Genomic DNA, 23,748 nt, shown 5'->3' on the forward strand with positions numbered 1-23,748 from the left:
CGTAATTTGTTTCTCATTTTAAATTAATAACACAGCAGTTAAAAATCCAATACTGTTGTCACATTAGATTAGATTAGATTATTGCCCGTTATGCCGGTCGGCACGTAGGGCAGCGACAAAGGTCCTCCACTTTTGCCTGTCCTGGGCTAGTTTCCCCACAGTACCCCAGCTGTGGTTTAGGGTCTTCATGTCTGCCTCCACAGTTCGGCGCCAGGTGATCTTGGGCGGGCCTCGCTTGCGTTTTCCTTCTGGAGTCCAGTGTTGTCACATACTGCAATTTAAAACTTAACTGCTATCCGAACATTTTGTCTTAACCAAATGCAACATCACCGAAAACAAAACAGACACCGAACATTTCAGATGCATGTCGTGTGTATAGAAATCGCTGATTCTGGCTCACTCACAACTTTTCCACGTAGCCCATAAGTAGGTCAAACGGGCAACATTCCTGAATTATCTAGAACTCTTTTTTTTATACTCAAAATGACGAAATCGATATTAATGGGTTTTGAATCTTACTTTTGTTAGTTTATTACAATAGATCACAATTAGCAGTATTTACACATTTTCACTTAATAACTTTTGTAGACTTTTAAAGGAAATTTTCATTTTGTGTCTCTTTTAGGGAACTGAGAGTTCCACCATCTCAAAAAGACCCCACAGAAATATTTCCGGGAATTCGTTTTATGTAATTATGTTTCGAGGGCTTTACTCAATCAAAGGTTAAAGCTTTGCTTCCCAACGGATGAGTTCACCCTAGTGAAGCAGCTTGGGCACATTCCAAAGGGTCATTTTTACTTCTGTTTTTAAAACGTAGGGACAGATGTTTCACGACTATGTGGAAAAAGCTGCGCTATGTATGAGAAAACGAGTAAATATAAATGAACATATAAGACGAGAATGGTTTCATATGGAGTGCAAAGACTACAGTAGACTAGTTTGTAGAACCCTGTGGAAATTCCGTGCCGCGATGATGATGATGATGATGATGATGATGATGATGATGATGATGATGATGATGATGATGATGATGATGATGATGATGATGATCTCTGAAATATCTTTAGCTTCATCATCAATTATTGAAAATAGTCGTCTTGTCTTCTTCTGAAATGAAGTGCAGGACAGAGTGTGCTAAAATCTGTTCATATGGAGGCTGTTCACTTTTTCTTCGTTTTTAGTGATTGAAATATATCTAAATAAATGTCTTTTCAGCTTTGCAGCTAACGTTGGTTAACAGTCTGCTTTGGCAGGCAATAATGTCGCTACTCCTGCAGCAGTCAAAGTGGTCCGGTGGCGCAACGGTTAGCGCTGTTAGCGCCTGTCACCAATACAGTGAAGGTTGGCTGCCCTGAGTTCATTTCTCGTCTCGGGCACGCTGATCTTTCTCTGCACATGGCATCTGTTTACAGGGCTGGCTGCTTGCAGTAATATAGCCATAGTTGCTGGCACGGCATACACACAATACTGCACAAACACTCCTCTCGTACTGTTCTCATGCACACGCCACTTAGCTGTGTTCAAGCTTTTGCTGTGTGGAGTCTTAGTCTCGCAGGACACACACACAACGGTCACGTGTCTGCCCAATGGCTAGCGTCGTATGGAGAATTCTCTCGTCGCGCCACAGAAGAAATATTGTACAGAGACTTCGGTCTCCTGTTGACCGGTACGCGACGTGAGGAGTACGAGGAAGGTGCACCTCGAAGGGTCGCCATGACGCCTGACGATCTTCGCATGGAACGCAGCACCGATCCCGTTGCCCAGAACAACTTGTCCGTTACGTTGTTATCAGGTCGGACGGAGTTGCTCTTCCGTACGCACAGGTACGACTGTGTGGCTTAATTCACTTCCTAGGGTGATGTCCTTTGTTCTCTGTGGTTCGTTTGCCTGAAGCTTGAAGGAAGGACAAGTGCAAGAGAAGACTTGAGATGTGAAAATCACTGATGTCTTCTCCCTAGAAGTTTCAGCGCAAAAGCTCCGCTTGCCGTCTAGATCTTTCTCCCAACAACGTTCCGTTTTTCAGTCCTGCCACCTGACACACCACAACCAATCACGCCTCACAGCCACCACGAGCCTACGCTCCCACCCGCACCCGCGTAAATGACGTAATTTCTCTCTCTAGAAATTACGTCATTTCTAGAGTAAAACAGATGTGCAAACCCACACTACAGCCCTACCCCCACTCTTTCACGACACTTTAATCTGTGTCATTAGTGTGTGGTCTTATGGAGGTATGACATTGGAATGAATATTATTTTGTGTGTGTGTGTGTGTGCGCGCGTGTGTGTGTGCGTTCGCTCGCAAGGTTTTGTCTTAGTACCTACATCAAGAAAAGTTGCGGGCAGCTGGACTGAAATACGAGTTCCCAAAAGTCATCAGGTGATGGTCAGCTTTATACATGACGGCTTACATTGTTCGTACGGCGCTGTTGAATTATTTATTGGTGGAAACTCCAGCAAAGATATTTTCAGCATCTGTAATACCAGCCCGACGCGTCCGCCTAGCCTGCATATTGCTGATGTGATGTACCTACATATTTCTTGGAAAATGTTTGCGCCATTTTCTGGATTCAGGCTTTTGTTTTCCTTTCACCCAGAAGACTCTCTAATAAAACAGATGCCAGACGGGAGATGGAACTGCTCCGTGCAACACTGGTCCGACTACCGCCAGCACTTCCCGTGTAACCTGGTGAATGAGTGCGTGGGCGGCGAGGACGAGGCTGAATGTCCGTACACCAGTGACGTGTGTGGTCAGGGCTTGCTGTGGACAGGCATCAGCTGTATGCAGTACATCTCCGTGCCACGATCGGTGACTTGGGTTGAAGCGCAAAACACTTGCTTGTCACGTGGCATGCTGCTAGCGAGCTTGAACACGCCACCGGAGTGGAGAGCATTTAGAAGTATTTTAAATTTTCGTCCAAATGACACTGTCTACCTTGGGTATCGATATGTACCCTATGGTCTTTACATGTAAGTGATATTTTGCTGATCATAGGTTTACTAAGTACTTTTTGTGTAAAAGGTTCTCTAGTTCTTTTTTTTAGCCAATACCTTCTGCTCAAAAACTGATTAATAATAACTAATTAATACCAAAATTATTACTGACTTAAATAGTCCTAATGTGTTGTATCTTTGTATGCTGAGCACGAACATCACCATGACGATTTTTATTGGCTCTGGTTTCGAAGATATTTAAGAGAGTTGGTGTTGTATGTTTCCCCGTGTACATGTAACAGGTGGACTGTAAACATCCTAAATAAACATACAATGACGTCATATGGCATAATACCACCACGCACACGTCATCAACAGTTTATTGCGTCATTTTCTGATGTAATGCATTACCACTTCCAGTCGGCAACCATTAACACTATGATCAGTGTTTACAGCCCACTTAAGCTGACAATCACCAACAGTGCTCAGGTACCTCACGGTGTCAACAGTCTCCGCACAGTTTTCGTGAATTGTACTGGAATTGACAGCACCATGTTTAATTTTCGCGATGTCTATGAGCCTCTGAAGTCAGTGTTGATGTTTGAATCTCGACAACGGAAAGGGGTATCCACCAAGAATTTGGTAAATAGTATATTGTACACAGATTTATCAGTCATCTTTTTTCCTTCGTGACAGGTATCAGGAGACGGTGGTATCGGCAGACGGCGCTGTTACCTACTGGATACCTTTACCAATCTATAGCAATCGAAAGGAATCGTGTAGCTATTATTCATTTCAAGATAACAACTATATTGCCATGACCCATTGCTACAGACACATTATCGATTAAGTTCCATGTGAGATAGCATCGGATTCTTCTTTTCAAAAAGTAGAAATGCCTAGGCCAGCGTCAGACATCTGGACGAAAAATCACGTGACCTGCCCATCACAGCACGTGACACACACGTTCCTGGCGTGTGACGTTAGAAGCGACTGTTGGGAGGAGCGGTACGACACCTCGTGGTCCTGCAGCGCGCCGGTCGTACCGGTCCCCCCGGCCTTCACGTGCGACAGCGGCGCCGAACGCGTGCCCTACACCTTGGTGTGTGACCACCGCGCCGACTGCTCCGACCGCAGTGACGAGGACTTTTGCCAGTTTCCACCTTGTAATGTTGACGACTTCCACTGTGATAATGGTCAGGTAATCAAGATTCGTACTTTTGCCCTCGTCGGTATCTGTTTTTGTATAAAATATTAACTGTGTTGAGCGAGATTCAGCAGAAAAATAACTAGAAGCCTATTTATGTGGTCCACAATTTGTTTTTGTTGTGTTACTTAAGGCCGCGGCCATTGCAAAAGAGTTTAGATATCGAAACATTGCCCCATGACCTCATGGGTAATAAAGTTATCTCTTTGTCTAAAACCAGGTCAGGGACCAGATGCGCAAACATTCATTATTTAAATACTTTGAGATTTTGAATCTACAGTGTCCCCTCGTTTATCGCGGGGGATAGGTTCCAAGACCAGCCGCGATAAACGAACTTTCGCGAATTAGGGACATACATGCAATAATAATATATACATGTAAAACAATATCATGTTAGTGTAAAGTAATGTATTAATCATGGTATTAATACAGAAGGAATTCTTTTCGGAGGCATTGCAGGGATGAAAAATTGAAACGAAGTTCAACCGAGTTCAACACAAAGAAACCCAAACAACTGATGCGAACTGGCTGCGAGATGGGAGATACCAATCGTGGCTCGTCGCGTACCATAGCAATGGATTTCTGTTATACAATTATTTCTTTCGTCTGACTATCTACAAAACTACCATGATATTTTAATAGAAATTCTAATATAGCTAAATTTGTCGTCTTTTTCCTGTTGAAATATCTCTGGTATTTTGTAGAACGATAATTACCAGATCGATACTTCACTCAAACCGCGAAGTAGTGAATCCGCGATAGATGAACCGCGAAGTAGCGAGGGAACACTGTATTTAGGTAAATAGTTTTATGAAACACTATGTTAGAAAATTAATTTTTTTTTTAAAGCTTCAGTTGCATATACTAGAGCAGTGGTTCCCAAAGTGTGGTCCGCGGGCATAAGTCAGGTGGTCCGCTGCTGGCAGTCGTCATATGTCAGCAAAGTGATGTTTAAAGTGATGCATTCCACGTATTAACATTTTAATAACAAAGAACGAGGTATACGTAGTTTTATGTCAACTTATTACTATACTACTTTTACAAAAGGACATTTAGTTTTGAATTAAAATGAAACAAATGCGGCAATTTAAATTTGAAATTCATAGTACAGACTGATTAGACACCGGTCGAAAAAAAAAGTTTTTTGTTTCATGGGATAGCGCGGATTTTTTTTGTATCAGCTATTTAGCCCTTGAATGAAGTTTCAAAAAATGGTTTTACTGCACTCGTCGCGCTATCGGTTGCCATGGAAACAATCCAAAATGGCGCCAAAACAAACAATTTTAAAAGCTAAAAACTTCTTCAATTTTGTGAGTAGACTCAAAATTCTTTTTGAAATAGTTACCTAAAAGACAGATCTACATTTCTATGATAAAGAATTTGCGAATTCCTCTTAGTTTTTTTTTTTATAATTTTTTTTGTAAAAAAGTGTGTTAAATTTTAAGAAATTTTGATGTAAAACGGTATAACTACCAAACTACTAAGTAATTTTTAAAAATCTATCATAGAAATGTTTAAATTTGTATGAAGAAAAGCTCAACCAAATTGCAGATCTATATCTCTTGTCAAAAAGAAGGAGTTAGCTTTTGAAGTAAACAGTCTCTAACCAAAACAAAGGAACTGAGAAATCGCGGAAAGAAAAACTGAAAGCTTAGTAACTTCTAAACTACTCAATATTTTTTTAAAAGCTCTCATAGAAATGTTTAAATATGAATAAAGAAAACTTCAACCCAACTTTAGGTCTGTATCACATGCCAATATAAAGTTATAAGCTTTTGAACTAAACAAGCTTACTAAAACAAGAAACTGAAAAGGCGAAGGAAAACAAAGTGAAAGCTTAGTAACTACTAAACCACTAAATATTTTTTAAAAAGCTCTCACTGAAATGTTTACATATGTATGAAGAAAACTTCATTCAAATTTTAGGCCTGTATCACATGTCAATATAAAGTTATAGGGATTTTAAGTAAACAAACTGTAACAAAAACAATGAACGGAAAAAGCGCGAGCAGAAATATCAAGCTTAGTAACTTTGTTTTATCTAAGCCTTTCATGTAATTTACCTGCTGAATGAAAAATATAACCATCTTTCAATGTGTTACTACATATAACTTTAACATTACTAATAAAATTAATTATTTTATTCACTTTTAGAAAAGTCAACATGGTTGTGTTGTGTACCCAACTGCTGACCAGGCTTCAGAGAAGTACACAGTAATAAAAACAATGGTGTTTGCAAACATTGAGCAACACAGTTATAGGTTTAGTTAGTTATATAGAAGTTCAGTGTCCACTAGCTTCATGGTTTTTGCCATCTTTGGTCTTTTGCTGTCTAACATTTAGTGATGATGTCACATATTGCTTCCAATTTTTGCGAGCATCTACTGAAGTAGCAGCATTAGTAGGAAACACTCTCATCTTTCTTAGCCTTCAGTTGCAGGGTGATGGGATGAACATCAATTAAAGAAATTATTTCAAAAGCTTATAGGGGAGTATAACCAATTCTTGCAGCCCTATGCTCCACTGGGGGCAAATAGGAATAAGAATAACCTATTCATGAAATCTAGAGATACATCACTGGTGCACCAGAATTTAAGCAGCTGCTCATGTTCTGTTCCTCTGTATGCTAGGATTATTTTATGAATTACCTCTGTAGTCACATGGATTAAAGATGGTTGATTTTTGTGGCTAGGGGGTATCTTATTTTCTGTCAAAGATTTCTGGGAAAAGCACTATAGCTGTCTGGCCTTTTAGGGGGCTGACAATGATGTGCTCTCTAGACACTGAATGGCTTCAAACTTGACTAGATAGCAGTTTTCATTGTTTGTTAGGAATGCTATACATAATTGTCTTCACATTCTGTTTGTTACATTTGGTTGGAGTAAGACCATCCAACCCCCACCCAACCTTTGTTTTCTGTGCAAATGATGTAAGCTCTGTTTCCCTACATTCCTGACAAAGTACATAAATAACTAGCATTGCAAGTTGACTCAAATGTGTAAATGTTCGCATCTAGTCCTGATTACTACCGAGATTTGCAGCAGAAATGAAAACTTCGCTTTATTTTCAGCTCGCTTACCACATGACTGATGGTGTTTTCGACAGCCGAATTCGGTTCACTAAGTTACTTTTTTTAGCTGCTACGACGGTCTAAGAATGTCCACGTGGTTTTTATTTTTTTGCACGTGGTATTGTGAGAAGAAATGAGCGTCTGACAGTCACAATGAACATTTAATATCAACGTTAATGTCTTAGAAAAGAAAATATCCCAGAACTAGCTTTGACTTGCTGTCGCCATTGTTTATACATCCGGAGGCCATGACAGTTGCCTTGTGGGATACCCGAGCACAGCCGAAGCGTGTTCGTGTGCCCTATGACCCCGTCTAGGTCGGCATTAGTGAATTCTGATTGGCTATATGCAAAGTATGTTACGCATGCGTCCATATAAGGAAGTTTCCGACCCTTTGTGTCGTCTAGAAAAGAGCTTGTATCATAGCTTGGGGCCTTCTAAGGGTTTTGACTCAGCCTTTGTTTGAAAATTCATGTCATGACCTTTCGACCGATATACGATGTGACACAGTTGCCCACGTGGCGAGGTGTGTTGCTATGTCTCAAACATTCTCTATTCTCGCTAATTCTGCGCTCGGGAAAAGTAAATAGGATAGAAGTAGATGTTTTCATTGACAAAATAGACATATTTCTAGATTATTCTATGAAAAACCACTTGGCGAGTGAATAGAACAAAATATGAACTTTGACAGTATGAAGTAATCTGAAAATGGCCAAAATGAAAAAATTTTGACAATTTTTCGACCGGTGTCTGGCCTTTAGCCTTGGTGGTCCGCCATAGCTTTTACTTAAGTAAAGTGGTCCGCGGTCCGAAAAACTTTGAGAACCACTGTACTAGAGTTACGTTCCCATTAGCACATTTAAGGCATGCGAGCTTGAGCAGCGCACGTAAATGTCATAGGAGTGATTTAAAATTTGTTTAAAACTGTGTTTCTTTAGAACAGCTTTAGGGTTTAGAAAATATTATTCAAATAAGTCAAAAGTGTACATCGGAAAAGGACCAAGAGGTATAATTACTCATAATAATCTTAACCCACTTAACGCGTGCGGGCTAGAAACTTAGCAAACCATTAAAAAGATCACTTCTCAGTATTACAGTTGGGTACAGGGTACTCACATACATCCTCTCTGTGTCAGTGTATATTGCAGAGCCAGAAATGTGACCATCATCCCCAGTGTTACGACCAAACAGATGAAAAGTTTTGTTCCTTTTATCCTATAAAAAAGATTGTCCAGACCTCCGCACCTCCTGGACTAATGGAGATAAATAACAAAGGCTTGTTTAAGGTCAAACGGTTAAACAAAACTTCTTCCTGTCCAGAGACTCATTTCCAGTGTCCTAATGGGTACTGTGTCCCTGTGTATGTCCGTTGCAACGGTGTATTCGACTGTCCCGGGAAAGGGGACGAAGCTGACTGCGAGACCTACACCTGTCCCGGCTACTACCGATGTCGCGGCTCGCGCGTGTGCGTGCACGCTGACCACCTATGTGACACCTGGCCGCAGTGTCCGCAGGCAGACGACGAGCTGTTGTGTAACCTGACTTGTCCTGACACCTGTGTGTGTCACGGCCTGGCCTTCACCTGCACAGGCAGCTTCCCCGCCAACCAGTATCTCGACCTGAAGTTTCTCGACGCCCGTGGCTCGGCCATGACCTTTAGTGACTTGAGCGACAACACGATGCTGATTCACCTCAGTCTGGCCCAGTGTGGCCTCACGCATGCGCCGAGCGTGGGGTTCCCCAACCTGCGCTCACTGGATCTGAGCGACAACCTTCTTCACTCCATCAGCAGTGACTTACTGGATAAGCTGCCCAGACTGGAGACCTTGTCCCTCGCGGACAACCCTCTCACGTCCCTGCTTCCTACAGGACCCACACCCACTGTGTACTCAACTCTTCATGCTCTTGACCTTTCCGGCGTGAAGATACCTGAGCTGAACGACTCCATCTCCAAGACTTTCCCTAACATCAGACATTTAAACTTGACAAACGCGCAAGTAGAGCGTGTTACAGACGACAGTCTGTTGCTGCTGACACAGTTACAAACACTTGACCTGAGAGGATGTCCCCTGTCATCATTCTCATCACGTGTGTTCAGACCTTTGAGCAAGCTTCATGCTGTGTATGCCGACACTTACAGGATGTGCTGTCCAGCCAACCTTCCTGAAAACTTTGACCTCAATCAGTGTGTGTCGCCACCAGACAGAATTTCCTCCTGCGATTCTCTTCTGGGCTCGACTGTGCTTCGAGCGAGTGTGTCCGTCTACACCATTGTTGCTGTGACTGGAAACACACTTATCTTGCTGCACCACACCTACATAAGGAAAGTAGACATGGCTGTGTGCTTTAACACGCTGCTAATAAATCTGTGTGTGGCTGATCTTATGATGGGCGTGTACTTGACGATAATTAGTGTTGCTGACCAGGCCTTCCTCGGCCACTACCTGTGGATGGACGTGGCTTGGAGAAATGGCGCTGCCTGCAGGTTGGCCGGGTTCCTGGCTGTTCTTTCCAGACAAGCCTCAGCTTTTATTGTCTGCCTCATTACTCTAGATCGTTTACTCGCTATTGTGTTTCCGGTCAGTTCTGCTCGATTTCGCCGGAGTGCGGGCTGGATGGTCTGTACACTGAGCTGGGTGGCAGGACTGTGTGTTGCTAGTTTATCTGTGTTACAAGCCCCGTCATCCGACACCATGTACAGTCAGAGTGGACTCTGCATCCCGCTACCTACAGATAGGTTAGACAACCGGAAGGAAATCGTCGCTCTTAAAGTCGTATTTGTTTTTAATCTTCTTCTTGTCCTCTTAATCGTTTTTGGCAACGTTTTCATATTCTGGACAGTTTTCTCCACAAACTTGCTGTTTTCAGACACTAGACCAAAGTCGAGAGAACTGATCATCGCGAGGAGAGTTAACCTCCTTGATGCAGTGGATGCTACTTGTTGGTGTATAAACTTGTTTGGACTTTTACCTTTTCTTTCCAGTAATGTTGGAGTCAACCTGATTATTTTTGTCTTGCCTCTACCTTCTGTTCTCAACCCCCTCTTGTATTCTTACAGTTTTATTTCAGAACATATGGAGAAAAAGAGAGAAGAAGAACTGAGGAAATGGCTTCAGTTAGAAAGTAGGCAAAAAGATTTAGGCAGAAAAACATGTCGCAAGAAATGTTCAAACTCAAGTGGAATTGATTATCAATAAGAAACTTTTATTTTGCTTGACTACTTGTTCTCCTTTTATTTTGGCATAGCGGGAGCTGACAGGATTTCACCTGGCTGAATTCTGCAGAACAAAGGCCTATTCGTCTCCTGCCGACTTGTTTAAATTACTGTGGATGCAGACAACATTGATATTGTTTTGTAGGACAGTGGAAATGTTGGAGCGGCTCAGGACGATCAGATTTTGTATTTGCAGACCGCTATTTCAATCGCACTTCTTTGTAAGCTTAAACTCAGTAGTGACTTATTACCAGAATTTCAACCAACTGTTACACAATAACATTTAAAGCAAGAAGTTGGCTACATCAGTATGCTGAGTGCTCATTATTTATCTTAAAACTGTTCGTAAAGATTTACGATCCTTGTGTCAGTTTATCTAGATTCTAGACAATATTTACATAAAAGGCTCTTAGAGATGCAGATAAACGTAAATCGCGTTAGTGGACATTTTCGGTTTTAACAAAAAGGAAATTGCTTGCAACATGAATTTTTATGATTGCCAGTGTAAATACACCTTGAGCATTGTAAGTGAAAGTAGTTGTTTTATAAGTTACAGTGTATGTGTTTATATAAATATATATCTGTGTATTTTGTATTATTGTAAAGCAAAACAATAAAAATAAATTAAATAAGTATACAGTGATGTAGTCCATCCATAAACATAATGTACATTAATGACTGATTTCATAACTTATTGTGCAAAACGATCCTACACTATGTAACTGTGCTTTCATATATATATATAAATTTATGCTCAGATGCTTAAACAGTATTCCAGTGTTTTGTGCCTCTTAGGACGTTTTTATTAGCAAATCTATTTTTTACAGAATCACATACAAAGTTTCATTGACGAGTGCAAGTACAGGTAGACTTTGATGAGGTTTGCCTACTGTCAGTTGAACTTACATACCACATTTTAATCATTCCTGCAAAGTGTCAGCCTGAATACAGGTACCAATGATCAATCAGACCCACGAGGATGATGGATCACTGTACATGTTATATGTTATGATTTATGTTTTTGTGACTATAAAGTTTTGTAATGTGTGCAGGTGACTAATATATTTTCTGGCGTGTGTGTGGGCAAACAGGGATAGGGGGAAGGGAGTAGTGGCATGTGAGTGGGTGGTGGGTGGTTGTGAGCTTTGCAGTGGCGCAGGAAAATGTTTGTGGGGGAGGGGGCAATTTCCACGCTTACATTATGAAAACAAAGTGTGCACACACACACTGGTAACATCACAACACATGTTGCTTTCAGTGTTAAAAGAACAAAACAACACTAAACAAGAATGAAAATTCACTGAAAAAGGACTCATTCTGCAATTTCGATCACAAAAATGATGTAATATTCAGAATATTGTTCAAGAATCGCAAGTCAATGTGCTTAAAACAACAACAACAATAACAAAAACACAAATAAAACAAAAACAAAACAAATACCTTCTTCTTTTACTTCATCCAGATTTAGCAGATGAACCATGTCTGTAAACACATGCATAACGAGGCAGTCAAACGCGTGTATAATGCAACTTCTGAGCTATGTTCTTATTCGGCAGTAAAACTGCGTTCTGCAGTTGCTATGGTGACTGGGGCAGTTAGTGTCTGACTCTACTAACTGAGATAAAATAACTCTGGCGATTGGCTGAACTGTCATATTAGTTTGAGATCCGCCAACGGGAACTGCGTCTCTGTAGACGTACCCGTCGTGAGAAAGTGACTGACGGGAACGCGAATGCACGGGCAGTAACTGCATTGCCAAGTCACACTCACTAGCCTCCCTTTGTTTTATGCATCAATAGTTCCTGTGATCACTACGACAGCCTAACAATGTCTCAGATTGAAACCAATTCTTGTATATTGTTTGGATAATTCTTCATACGAAGAAATGCTAGAACTGACAATGACTTGGGAGAAATCCAAATCAAAGTAAAAACAAAACAAAACTGCTCAGCATTTCATTTCTGAACCACTGTAATTAATAAAAATAATAAACTATATGGTGAACCAACATAACTAGTAAAATTAAAATAATAAAATAAAATCAGTTATGGTTATCGCTTAAATTATAAAAATATAGGACAATATTATAAAACAGAAATATTTAAACTGTATTATTAATAAAAGAAAAAATATTTGTTATCTACTTTCAAAGTTGGCGATTTGAACTGATAGTCAGCAAATCCTGAAAAATCTCGCTCCCGTGCGCGAAAAGCGTGTGACTTCACATCCGCTGGCGTCCACACTGTCTTCGTGAGCATGTAATGGGCAGTTCTTTAATCGCAAAGCTTTACAGTTTAGTGCTAAAATTTACAGTTTATTGTTAAGTGTTGATCCACGTGTATTTAGTCAACTTCATGATTAAAATCTATAGAAATTAAAAATCTAACAATTCAAACTCTACAGCAAGTGAAAACTAACATATTTTAATCTACATCAACCTAAAACTAGCATATACAAATCTTCATTAACCTAACACTAACGTATACAAATCTTCATTAACCTAAAACTAACATATACACCTCTACGTCAACCTAAAACGAACACAAACAAATCTACACTAACTAAAAAATAACATATAGAATTTAAATCAACTTAAAACTAACAAATACAAATCTACATCAACCTAAAACAAATATTAAAATCTACATCAACCTGAAAATAACTTATATATAAATCTATGTCAACCTAAAACTAAATATGCGACACTAAATCAACTAAAAAATGACACAGAATTTACATCAACTTAAAGCTAAAATATACAAATCTACATCAACTTAAAACTAATGTACAAATCTACATCAACCAAATACTAATGTACAAATCTACATCAACTAAAAAACAACATAGAATTTACATGGACTTAAAGATAAAATGTACAAATCTACATCAACCTAAAATTAACATACACAAATTGATAGATACTTCAGCATATGCAAGTCTAGAGGAAGAAAGAAAGTGAGTAGGAAGTTGATTTACGCACATTGTATCCTTTACAGACAACCAGGAATAACAGATGATTTTTAAAAAACCCAAAAATAATAAGACAGTCTGTTGTAAAGAAACAACCGATAACGCCATATACCCGTTATAAACACAACCTTAAAATGTGTATTTCATGTTTCCCACTGCTTTCACATTTAATTACCCAATGACATCTCTCTAATACACATCTGCTCACACCGTGTGATGACGGCGATAAGCACACTGCCGTATGTAGTGCTTATATTTTATTGTATTGTAAATCTTGTTCCCGCGCTAGTGTTGTCTCAGACCTCAGCCTGTATCACGGACATCACTTATGTTAATACTGGACTGGATGCTGCCTCTCGCAGCTTTCGAGCGCTGTATAAGGAAATGCCTCGTGCCATCATAAACATCATCGTGAACATTGTTGCACGATAATGAGCTATATAAGTATCTCACGAGTTACAAGCAACTTTTATATTGCCTCACTGTCAATGTTTTTCACCAAATTTACCACGACAAGAAATTTTTCTTTTTGCTCCTGTTCACCTGAGCATTTTTGGTGGTGACTAGTTTATTTGGTAATGCTTCCACGTAATGGCCGTTAATTTGTCCTGTGATGGGGTAGAGGTGTGGTAAGGGGGAGTGGATAATGGAGTATCAGACGGCCAGGTGTGTGAACAGGTGTTACAGCCCAGAGAGGTACACGTACTCCCAGGCGAAATCTCATAGTGCTGACTAACGCGTTTTACTACCAACTTCTCTCATTAACCAATCAAAAAGGTCATACAATTACTTAATCAAAATCGTAAAAAGTAAAACTTGCATTGACAGGTCTGAAAAATTCAAAGATATAGTTATATACAGGTTTTTCAATGCAAAATCTAAGTAATAGCTAGATAAAGACGTGTTTTGCAAACATTTCTGACAGTCACTATCTACATTCTACACAGTAAGACATACTTTAAGCTCTTTCCACATCTTATCTCTATGTCGGTTTAAGCACAATGTAAGAGAAGAGACTACAAGCCCCTTCCTCTTGCTGTTTACAAGCAGACGACCCCGGGTAGCCAGGCCTCGTCACACGCCGTAAATGCGAGGATGACTGGGCCACCCCCGGACACCGCTGCACACTGCACGTGAGATTCATCGGTGAATATGGCAGGACAGATGACCAACTCAGGTCTGAATCACTGATGAAGGGACGATCACGTCGACTTTTCTCTTCTAACTTCGCACGCACGTGACTGGAGGGTGGTGCTAAAGCAGTTTTTCACATACTAAAAACCTTTCACACGAGGGCTCCATAACTTGTTTGTTTCTTATCTTACAGGTCGACCGTTTACATCTTCAGCAAATAACTCGCCAAACTCCCCTTCCTGCTAACAACAACACTAATGTTCTTACTTTTTTCATGTCCATGAACATGTAACAATTCTAACTATATTGCATTTTTATTTATCACTATAAAACAAATTAACAGATATATCACGGACACTGCATTTTTTTTTCAATACTTTGAGCTAAGTTTTCAAATAATATTCAATGTTACTTCGATAATACGAGGTTAGGACCTGATTCGTGAACCGCGGCAATACACATGTCTCACTTGTTCGACGATTTTGCATGAGCGCGCCTACCGACCTGTTCAGGTGAGAATTAGGTGAAGCCTGCACATGGATCGAGGTCAGCGGTACAAATATCTTCCGAGGTTTTGCTCGCGAAACAATGAAAAATGCGTTTTATCGTCGCTGCCTTGCAAAACAGGCCATCTTGAAACTGTGACATGGCAGAAACGAAAAAGAAGTGAATAGTTCAAACTAAAGCGACAGAGCGATACCCGTATTATTAGAAGAGATAGAGAGATACCCGTATTAATTGAAGAGATTGAGAGATAACCGTATAGTCAGACGTGAGCAGAGAGAAGCAAAGGCTTTTCCAGCCGCTTTCATCATGATAAACGACTAGAAAAAAAAAAACCCAACAACTGATATGTGGATGAGTTTAACATAAAAGAATTTAACATTATAATTATTAAACATCGCTACATTATATTAGCTCGACGACAGCGAAAACGACCAAATAAATCCACATTGTCTCACATTTCAAACGGGTCTGACGGATCCCTGAAGATCCTGTCTCTTCTCAACTGCTGACGCAGGACAAAACGGTAAACAACACGATCATTGCCATTGTTAGGCAGGAAATTGCGTTTGCGCATGCGTAAGCAACTCCTCTCAGCTAAGCAAGACGTTAGACCAGGGGTACAACTGCCAAGTTTTCACAAAGAAATGCTTGCTCTAGGAGTGAAGACGCCATGACCAGGCCTGACGAGAGGGGGGGACAAGGGGGCCTGGTGTACCCGGGCCCGCGGCTGTCAAGGGGGCCCGGCCTTGGTCAGTGGATTTTTTTTTCTTCTTCTCCTTTTCTTTTTCTTTTAACGATTACAAGTACAAGGGGCCCGGAGAGGTCGTCTGTCCCGGGGCCCGGGCTGGCTCTCGGCGGCCCTGGCCATGACACGCGCTTTGTCGGCGTCTTAGGCCAAGAAACGTGTCTTAGCTTAAGTGCAGTCTTAGCTCAAGTTAAGACCGACTTTGCAATCTGTCTTAATCAGTACCTCACGATATCACATTCACAATCTTTCCCTGAGTAAATCAGAACCCGTTTGTCCAAATGCTCTGCAGTTTTCACAAACTTCCGGTCCAGTATGTTGTTTTCCTTCCATATACAAGATGTTCGCTAACAAGTTATTTTCTTTACATACACACTAAGCCATTTCCACCACGCATCATCTCCTTGTAATACACTAAAGCACATTCGCGATGCACTATGACCAGCATCCGTGACAGCACATGAATGGGCAAAACCATGACTGTAATAAAGAGCCCGCGCTTATACAAACAAGCACACACACACGCACTCGCACACACTCAAGAAAGAGAGAGAGGGAAGATAATCGTCTTGGCATTGAGATGATTATTCCTCTCTCTCTCTTTTTCTCTCTCTTTTTCTCTCTCTTTTTCTCTCTCTCTTTCTCTCTCGCTGTCTCTCTCTCTCCACACAATTATACATAAAATGTGTTGAGCACACAAAAATAAAAGTGTTCGTCCATGATAACTTTAAACTAGTTATTCGTCAGAAGTCCTTACAATTATGAGGCTTACGAGGGACAAATCACTCATTGCTTAGCGGCAGTTCAAGCTGGAAAGTGTCTTTGATTGTTTAATATTAATGTACGGGGCTTATGTCAGCTTGGAGAACACTGCCAGACGCCATAAAACTTAAGTGCAGCAAGTCTCCAGGACTACAAAAAAAAAAGAAAAAAAGAAACAACAACAAAAAACAAAATCCAAAAAAACCCAGACAAACAAAAAACCAAAAGTAATACTAATACATCAAACACACCTTGTGACTTATATAGCGCGCATTCACGCTCACAAAGGAGCATGCTCTCAGCCTTTAAGACATGGACAGAATACGAGTGACGGAAGGAGAAAAACATAAGCAGAAAAGTAAAAAAGGATAAACATAGAGGACCTAGAGATGAATCAGGGAGCAGACAATGAGGATGGTCAGCGTCAAAGATTTGCAGAGAAAGACGAGCACGTGGACTATTCAATTGTCTATCATCACAACTATTGACAGCTGTGTTGATTGGAGTAAGGAGTGACAAATTCATAAAACAGAAGACGGACCCAGTCACATACATGATTGATGCTTATCACGTTTTAAAAACATTAAACACAGAATGCAAAACGACAGGAATTGTATACAATATTGAAAGAGCACGTGTGGACGCAGTGTATCCATCGGTGCTACGTGTGTCTGTGACTTTTCTTCCAAAACAGCAGCAATGACATTGACAATGAGGTTGACATGTCACTCGTTTAGCATTTAGAAAGAACAGTTTCCTTCATGTGTTTTTTTTTCTACTTTTGTTTTTGTTGCAACATTAACATGTCGCTAAAGGTTTGCCGTAAGATACCAACAACTTTCACTGCTGTGTATTTTTTGGTGGGAGGGAATTTTTAAAATTTTCATCACGCAATATTTCGTACAATTTGCAAACAGCCAAAGTATCCGTTGCAAAGAAAAAAATATAATATAACAAAAAACCTTTGTTCGATTGCTGCAAATCTTTGAACCTAGTTTAAAAACTGGCCTCCACTGTAATTCATCATTGAAAAATTATCTTTTTTTTGTACTTGAATGAAACAAATCTTGGTCTCAAAAAAAAAAACAACAACAAAAAACAAAAAACAAACCCAAACAAACAAAAAAACCCTGCAACAACAAACAAAACAAAACAATCAAACAACAAACAAACAAACAAACAAACCAACAAAGAAACCTAGCTAAAACCCGTAAATTTTAAAGAAAAGAAATATGAAAAATCTACATTTCATGTAAGACTCATTCAGTTTAGTTTCTTTCATTATAAATAATATAAATGACAGTAACCTATAAATGATCTAACTCAAACGACAAACAAAAATAGTAGGTGGGAGAGAATTAGATGTCAATATATTACCGACAGAAATTACTTAATATGCAGTATAAAGTCTCGAAAGCTTTTCCAAATGCAAGTAAAAGCATAGCGTCTCTCTTTCATAGTACATCGTGTACCGACAGCTCTGTACTTCTCCCAGTCACAGGCTCTAGCAAACCATCATGGTTAGTCAGAACCGACTTTCTTATCAGAAACCTCATATTAACAATTTTACTCCACAGTGAAAATTCAATAATAACTGTCACAAATATTCATTTGTTGTCACAAATATTCATTTGTGAAATTAAATACCTCTTCAACTCTGTTTGTCGACTTTTTTGTCTTTTCTCAAGCATGATGTTAAAAGTATACAGAAAGGGGTTAAGCACAGAGTTGAGCGGCAGAACCCAGACGACTATAGGCACATATGCTTCCACGGCGATAGGAATACCGCTGGAAGCCATGAATCCTAACAAGCTGATGGGGAACCAACAGATGAAGTCCGCAACTGCTATGGTGATCAATCTGCGAGCAATTGTCATGTCATTTGATTTCTTGGTACAATTAGAGGTGGACAACCTGTTAACGCGAACGGAACAAAAGATAAGCATCTGGCCAATAGCAATAACAACGAAGAGGACAGAATTAAAAATAATTGTAAGATTAAACGCGTAACTTTTGCCGCCAAAAACCTTACGTGTGATGGGAAGCGGTACACAGAACCCGTTCTGAGTATAGAATTCCCAATGTGACATCATAGGCAGCAAAGGAATGATGGAAATAAACAATCCCGCGGTCCACACCACACCCGAGGCAAGCGAAGCGGATTTCCTTGAAAAACGAAAGTTGCTGAGAGGAAACTTGATGACCAAAAGTCGGTCAAGTGTGATCATGCAGATGAGTAGAGGCGAGACCTCGCAAGACAACAGCGACAAGAAGCCTGTCAGTTTGCACAGGGAGCTTTTCCTCCACAACGCCTCGATCCACAGGTAGGAGCCCAAGAACAAACGGTCAACCACACCTATCATCGCCAGATAAACACCCATTAGAAAGTCGGCCACACAGAGGTTTGTCACGAAGACGTCGAAACCCAGAGACCTGGTGTTCTTACTCACAAAGACGCGATACACGAAGCTACCCGAGTTTCCAGCGAGAGCCAGGGTAGCGAAGATCGCCAGGAACACGCGGTACACGTCTGAGCCCACGAGCGACTCGCAGGAGGAGATTTCGTCGGCCGGCGCCTCGCACACCTGCACATGCTGCAGGAAGGGCAGAGTCTCCGGACAGCAGATTTTGTAGTTGTCTGCATACAGGTACTCCAGTTTGGGCAAATTCCTAAATGCTTGCTGAGGATAATAAGACACAGGGGATCCCCTCAAGTCCAGCATGTGAAGCTTGGGAAGATAGAAGGCGTCTTCAACAACGCTCTGAATGTCACAGTAGGAGATGTTTAATGTTGTTAGGTTAGGGAACCTTTGTGGAAAGACGTTGTCTAACTCCTGAATCTTTATACGAGAAAAGTCAACGCTCGTTATGTATGTAAAGATGAATGGGACGTCCTCGCCTACTGGGTACAAAGACACTAAGGGGTTTCCCGAGAGAGATAAGCTCTGAAGCTTATGGAAATTCCATAAAAATTGGCTGTTAATTACCTGGATGAGGTTGTCGCTGAGATCTAGACTTCTCAGGTTGATGAGGTTGACGGCCTGTAGAGAAGTGATGTTACAATTGGCTAGACTGAGGTGAACCAGCATCGTGTTGTTGCTCACGTCTCTCAAGGTCAGGCCAGATGAGCGGGCGTCCAGAAAGCGGAGGTCGAGATGTTGACTCACAGGGAACCAGTCTGTGCAGGTGAAAGCCAAGCCGTGACACACACATGTGTCAGGACAAGTCAGGTTACACACCAGCTCGTCGTCTGCCTGCGGACACTGCGGCCAGCCGTCACACATGTGGTCAGCGTGCACACAGACGTGCGAGGCGCGACAACGGTAGTAGCCGGGACAGGTGTAGGTGTCGCACGCCAACTCGTCCTCTTTCCCAGGACAGTCGTACACACCGTTACACCGCAAGTATACTGGGAGACAGTAAAAGACGATCTCTGGGCATTGGAAGTGACTCTCAGGACACACAAATGGCAACGAGTGGTTCAAGGCAATCATCATGATCTCTCCTGTAGGGCTGAGATCCATTATCGCTGGGGGTCGTGACGTTGGACCTTTTTTTATCTCTCGCTGTAAGGTTAGGCAGCCTAGTTCATCCGTGCCATCAACACATTGAATAACATCATCGCACACAGCCTCCTCGGAAACACACTGAAAACAATGACATTACATTAATGGTGTATAAATCGGCAGGATCTTCTTCTTGCAATAAAGCAGTTCTAATGTACATGAAAGTTCATTGTTAATAAAGACATCACTATTGTTAAAATACATATTTAAAAACGATGCACAAGCTTCGAAAGCCCTCATCGTTTAGGTATTTCGGTTTCATTTACCTGTTTGTTGAGACACTTGAAGGGAGACGATGGTGGGCAAGGAAGAAACTCACAGAAAGTCTCGTCACTGCCGTCGTTGCAGTCGAAACGATGATTACAGACAAGGGTGTAGGCAACTCGCTGGTACCCTCGGGTGCACGAGAAGTCAGGTGTCACAGACATGAGAGGCGTACCTTGGGACCGACGCGAGTCACGCATGTCAGTCCAACAGCTGCTACTGACGTCATAAGCGAAAAATGAGTGCGTCACGTGGTGTGACGGACACCGCACAAAGGCCGGTGACCACTGCAACGTAGCTCGAGGTTCGCTGATTTGTGGGAGAGTTTGTGGTTTTTGTAAGGAGAGTTCACAAAGAAAGTAGGTCTGGTCTGCCCCTAAACAAGATCTGTTATGGATTACTAAAGTCTTTGAATGTACAGCAGAATAGCAGCCACTGTGTGAATGGACTACGAAATTTTCAGGAAGAAAGTGAGCAAATACTCCATTTCGCCACACGAGTCCATGTCTGTAGCTACAGCGGGGAAAAAAAATCATGTTTAAGTAATGATTTGAAGGAAGTTTTTCGAGTTTTGAAGTAATTGGATTGTCCTACCATGGCACTGCTACACATAGTTACTGTACACAGTAGGTATATGCAGTCTAGTCTGACTGTCTGACAATATACACTTAAAAAATAATGTACTTTACAAAACGCTCAATTCTCGCCTCTCCTGCGCTCCTCTACCCGTCAACAACAATGCAGTTACGTTATGCAGAGTGACTCTCAAAGAGGAGAACGGTCTTAATTAGCACTAGATACTAAAACTCAAAGTACAAAAGACAGTGAAGAGAGAGAGAGCAGGGTAGTAGTGAACTATGTTTATGTGTAATGCTGACGAGAGGAGCTGCTTTAATGTACGGTTAAGAAGACTCAATGGTGGTTCAGTGGTGGATATACTTACAAGTGAAGAGAGCTCCACTGCTCTGTGGGTAAAGAGCGGGTCAACAAGCGTGATTGTTTTAACAAGTGCAGACAGCGTGCACTGAGTGAACGATTTGTAATAGGGATGTAGAGGAAGAGAATGAGTGTGTGTTTGTGTGTTGGTGTATGTGTGGGGGGTGTATTGGTATTTTACGCCGAGCCAGCAGCTAAGGCTATATTACGGGAAGACAGCCAGCTCTGTAAACAGGTGCTATACGCAGAGAAAAAACTGCTTACCCGAGACGATATCTGAACCCAGGACAGTCAATCCTCACTGTCTTGGTAACAGACGCTAACCGTTGCGCCACCAGACCACCCACAGAGAAAAAGAATTTCGGAGAAATAGGCACACGCGCATCTACAGAAATTAAAAGCAGCGCTTGTAGTGAGAGAAAGAACGGACAGCTAGCAAAGAACAAAGGAAAGGAATGACATTTATCTCCTTTTTATGGTTTTATTTCGAGCACCAGAAGTTGATCAGGGTAGCATGAGAGTAAGGAATTAAGTAACCAAGAACGAAAGAACAGGCACGTGCATGCGGGTGGTGTGTTGTATTTACGGTTACTCTGACACGCCTGTGCAAAGGGCAATTGTTTTATTCTTAACCTTTTGCCTGTTTGCTATTTTAATTTCTTGTAGGCGTTAGAGACGCCTGTCACTTCTTTTTAAGTGTTATTCCAAGTATGTATTAAATTAGTCTGTTTTGTACCGGAATTTTGTATCTGTTATTGGTGTTGTGGTCTGCGCTCAGTTGTGGTTTGACAGACCTGACAGGTTGTGCGTTCGTTGCCGGCTGTTCGAGCGGGCCCGAGCGTGCGTCCGGTGACGTCAGGGGCGGTCCCGCGACAATGCAAAAGGAACCTTGGTTTTACCTGGCTGATGACTTGGTTTTACCTGGCTGATGACTTGGTTTTACCTGGCTGATGACTTGGTTTTACCTAGCTGATGACTGTATTTCGTAATCAACATTGAGGACGCTAATTCCGTATTAACATTGTGACGCACACTGGATGGAAAACAGTTGGCGTTGGTAGACCAAAAGTTTTTGTTGATTAAAATCAGATTGTTTTGCTTGAGCTTAAAATAACAAGAAGATAAATGCCAGTTCAACAATTCTTCGAAGACTCGAAAAAGACATTTCAAGTGATCAGCCAGTGTTAGTCGTCTGTTTGTAGGTGACATTTCGTGATTCTAAACAAAAGTGGCTCGATTGTCGTCAAGAAACTTGCTTTCTGGTAAACATTTAGAATGAGACGCATTCCTACACTTTTAGTTTGTGGGAGTAGGCTAAAGAATTTTGTGCAGAACTTTGTAATTATAGACTTTGTTATTAGCTGCATCTTATTACTCTAATCATTAGCTATGCTGTTGCAATAGACAAATTACAAATTTTGCCTCGTTATTTTGCCAGCCGCTCCTTCCTCCGCACTTTGTGGCAAAACGGACTTTTCCAGAAGATGCCCATTTCGCCACCTTGTTCAACATTCGTGTCGGGTGTAAAATGATTCGTTGGGTAAAGCATTCATTCTCAACACACTAGCAGGGTCACAAATACAGGATCATATACTCTCTTGATGTTGTCACCCTCACATCTTAAGGTGCTCGGAGGCGGATGAGACAGCGAGTCTAAACTGTTATTTCATCAAAGTATAAAGAAATAAAACGACAATACTAATATTCTGAATACTCATCACGTATCATTATCAATTAAGGCGAGTCTACAGAAATCCTTGTGTAATCTTGTCAAATACTGCGGAGGCTTTAGAAAAAAAATATCAGCTTCAAACTATAACTTCACGAACATTGCAACAATTAACTTTCATAAAAATCTTAATTTTTCTCTTTAGCAAGTGTAGCATGATTTTAACATGCTTGATTTGAGTAAAATCATAAATAACAGTTCATGAGGTTTAAGCTTTAATACTCACAGGTAGTTTACCGATTGGTAGCTTCTTTTTAGGCCAACGAGGACGTTTTCATTTGGACGATACGCAAGTAAATGTTGGAGAGGCATCCATTTCTCAGGTTGGTGCTGGCAGATATCAGCGCCATAATCTCGAGACTCACACATCATGTCTGCCTCAGGCCAGGGCACCGGTGTGGGTATTCCTCACAAAGAGGACACATCCTTGTCCATTCCTCGCGAAGCCTTGACCACACACGTCACTGGTGTACGGACAGTCAGCCTCGTCCTCGGCGCCACGCAGTCGGACTCCAGGTTACACGGGAAGTGTTGTCGGAAGTCGGACCAGTGAGGCCGGAAGCAGTTCCACCTGTTGTCTGCCAGTCGCGTCAGGTAAAGCGGATACATTGTGGAAGGAGAAAAGGAGTTGAAACCAGAATGTGCATTCTGGATCCCAGCTGTCAAGGTAAACATACAACATCGTTGCTTCATAATACGAGGAGGTATCGT

The 23,748-nt window shown here is 41.3% G+C and overlaps 2 protein-coding genes across 2 annotated transcripts; one reads left to right on the forward strand and one right to left on the reverse strand.

Moving 5' to 3' along the window:
- Positions 1–3,842: 3,842 nt before the first annotated feature.
- On the forward strand, positions 3,843–11,467 carry LOC112559949 (G-protein coupled receptor GRL101-like). Its single transcript, XM_025231463.1, has 2 exons — positions 3,843–4,134; positions 8,347–11,467. Exon 2 carries the CDS (start codon positions 8,467–8,469, stop codon positions 10,405–10,407), a length of 1,941 nt encoding a protein of 646 aa, XP_025087248.1. The 5' UTR covers positions 3,843–4,134; positions 8,347–8,466; the 3' UTR covers positions 10,408–11,467.
- A 6,682-nt stretch (positions 11,468–18,149) lies between these two features.
- Positions 18,150–23,306, reverse strand: LOC112558995 (G-protein coupled receptor GRL101-like). The gene is made up of 2 exons (XM_025229790.1): positions 23,264–23,306; positions 18,150–20,885 (listed from the first exon to the last, which is right to left on the reverse strand). Exon 2 carries the CDS (start codon positions 20,064–20,066, stop codon positions 18,150–18,152), a length of 1,917 nt encoding a protein of 638 aa, XP_025085575.1. The 5' UTR covers positions 20,067–20,885; positions 23,264–23,306.
- Between the last annotated feature and the right edge of the window lie 442 nt (positions 23,307–23,748).

This window comes from Pomacea canaliculata, linkage group LG3 (assembly GCF_003073045.1).
Source record: "Pomacea canaliculata isolate SZHN2017 linkage group LG3, ASM307304v1, whole genome shotgun sequence".
In the NCBI taxonomy this organism is placed as follows: domain Eukaryota; kingdom Metazoa; phylum Mollusca; class Gastropoda; order Architaenioglossa; family Ampullariidae; genus Pomacea; species Pomacea canaliculata.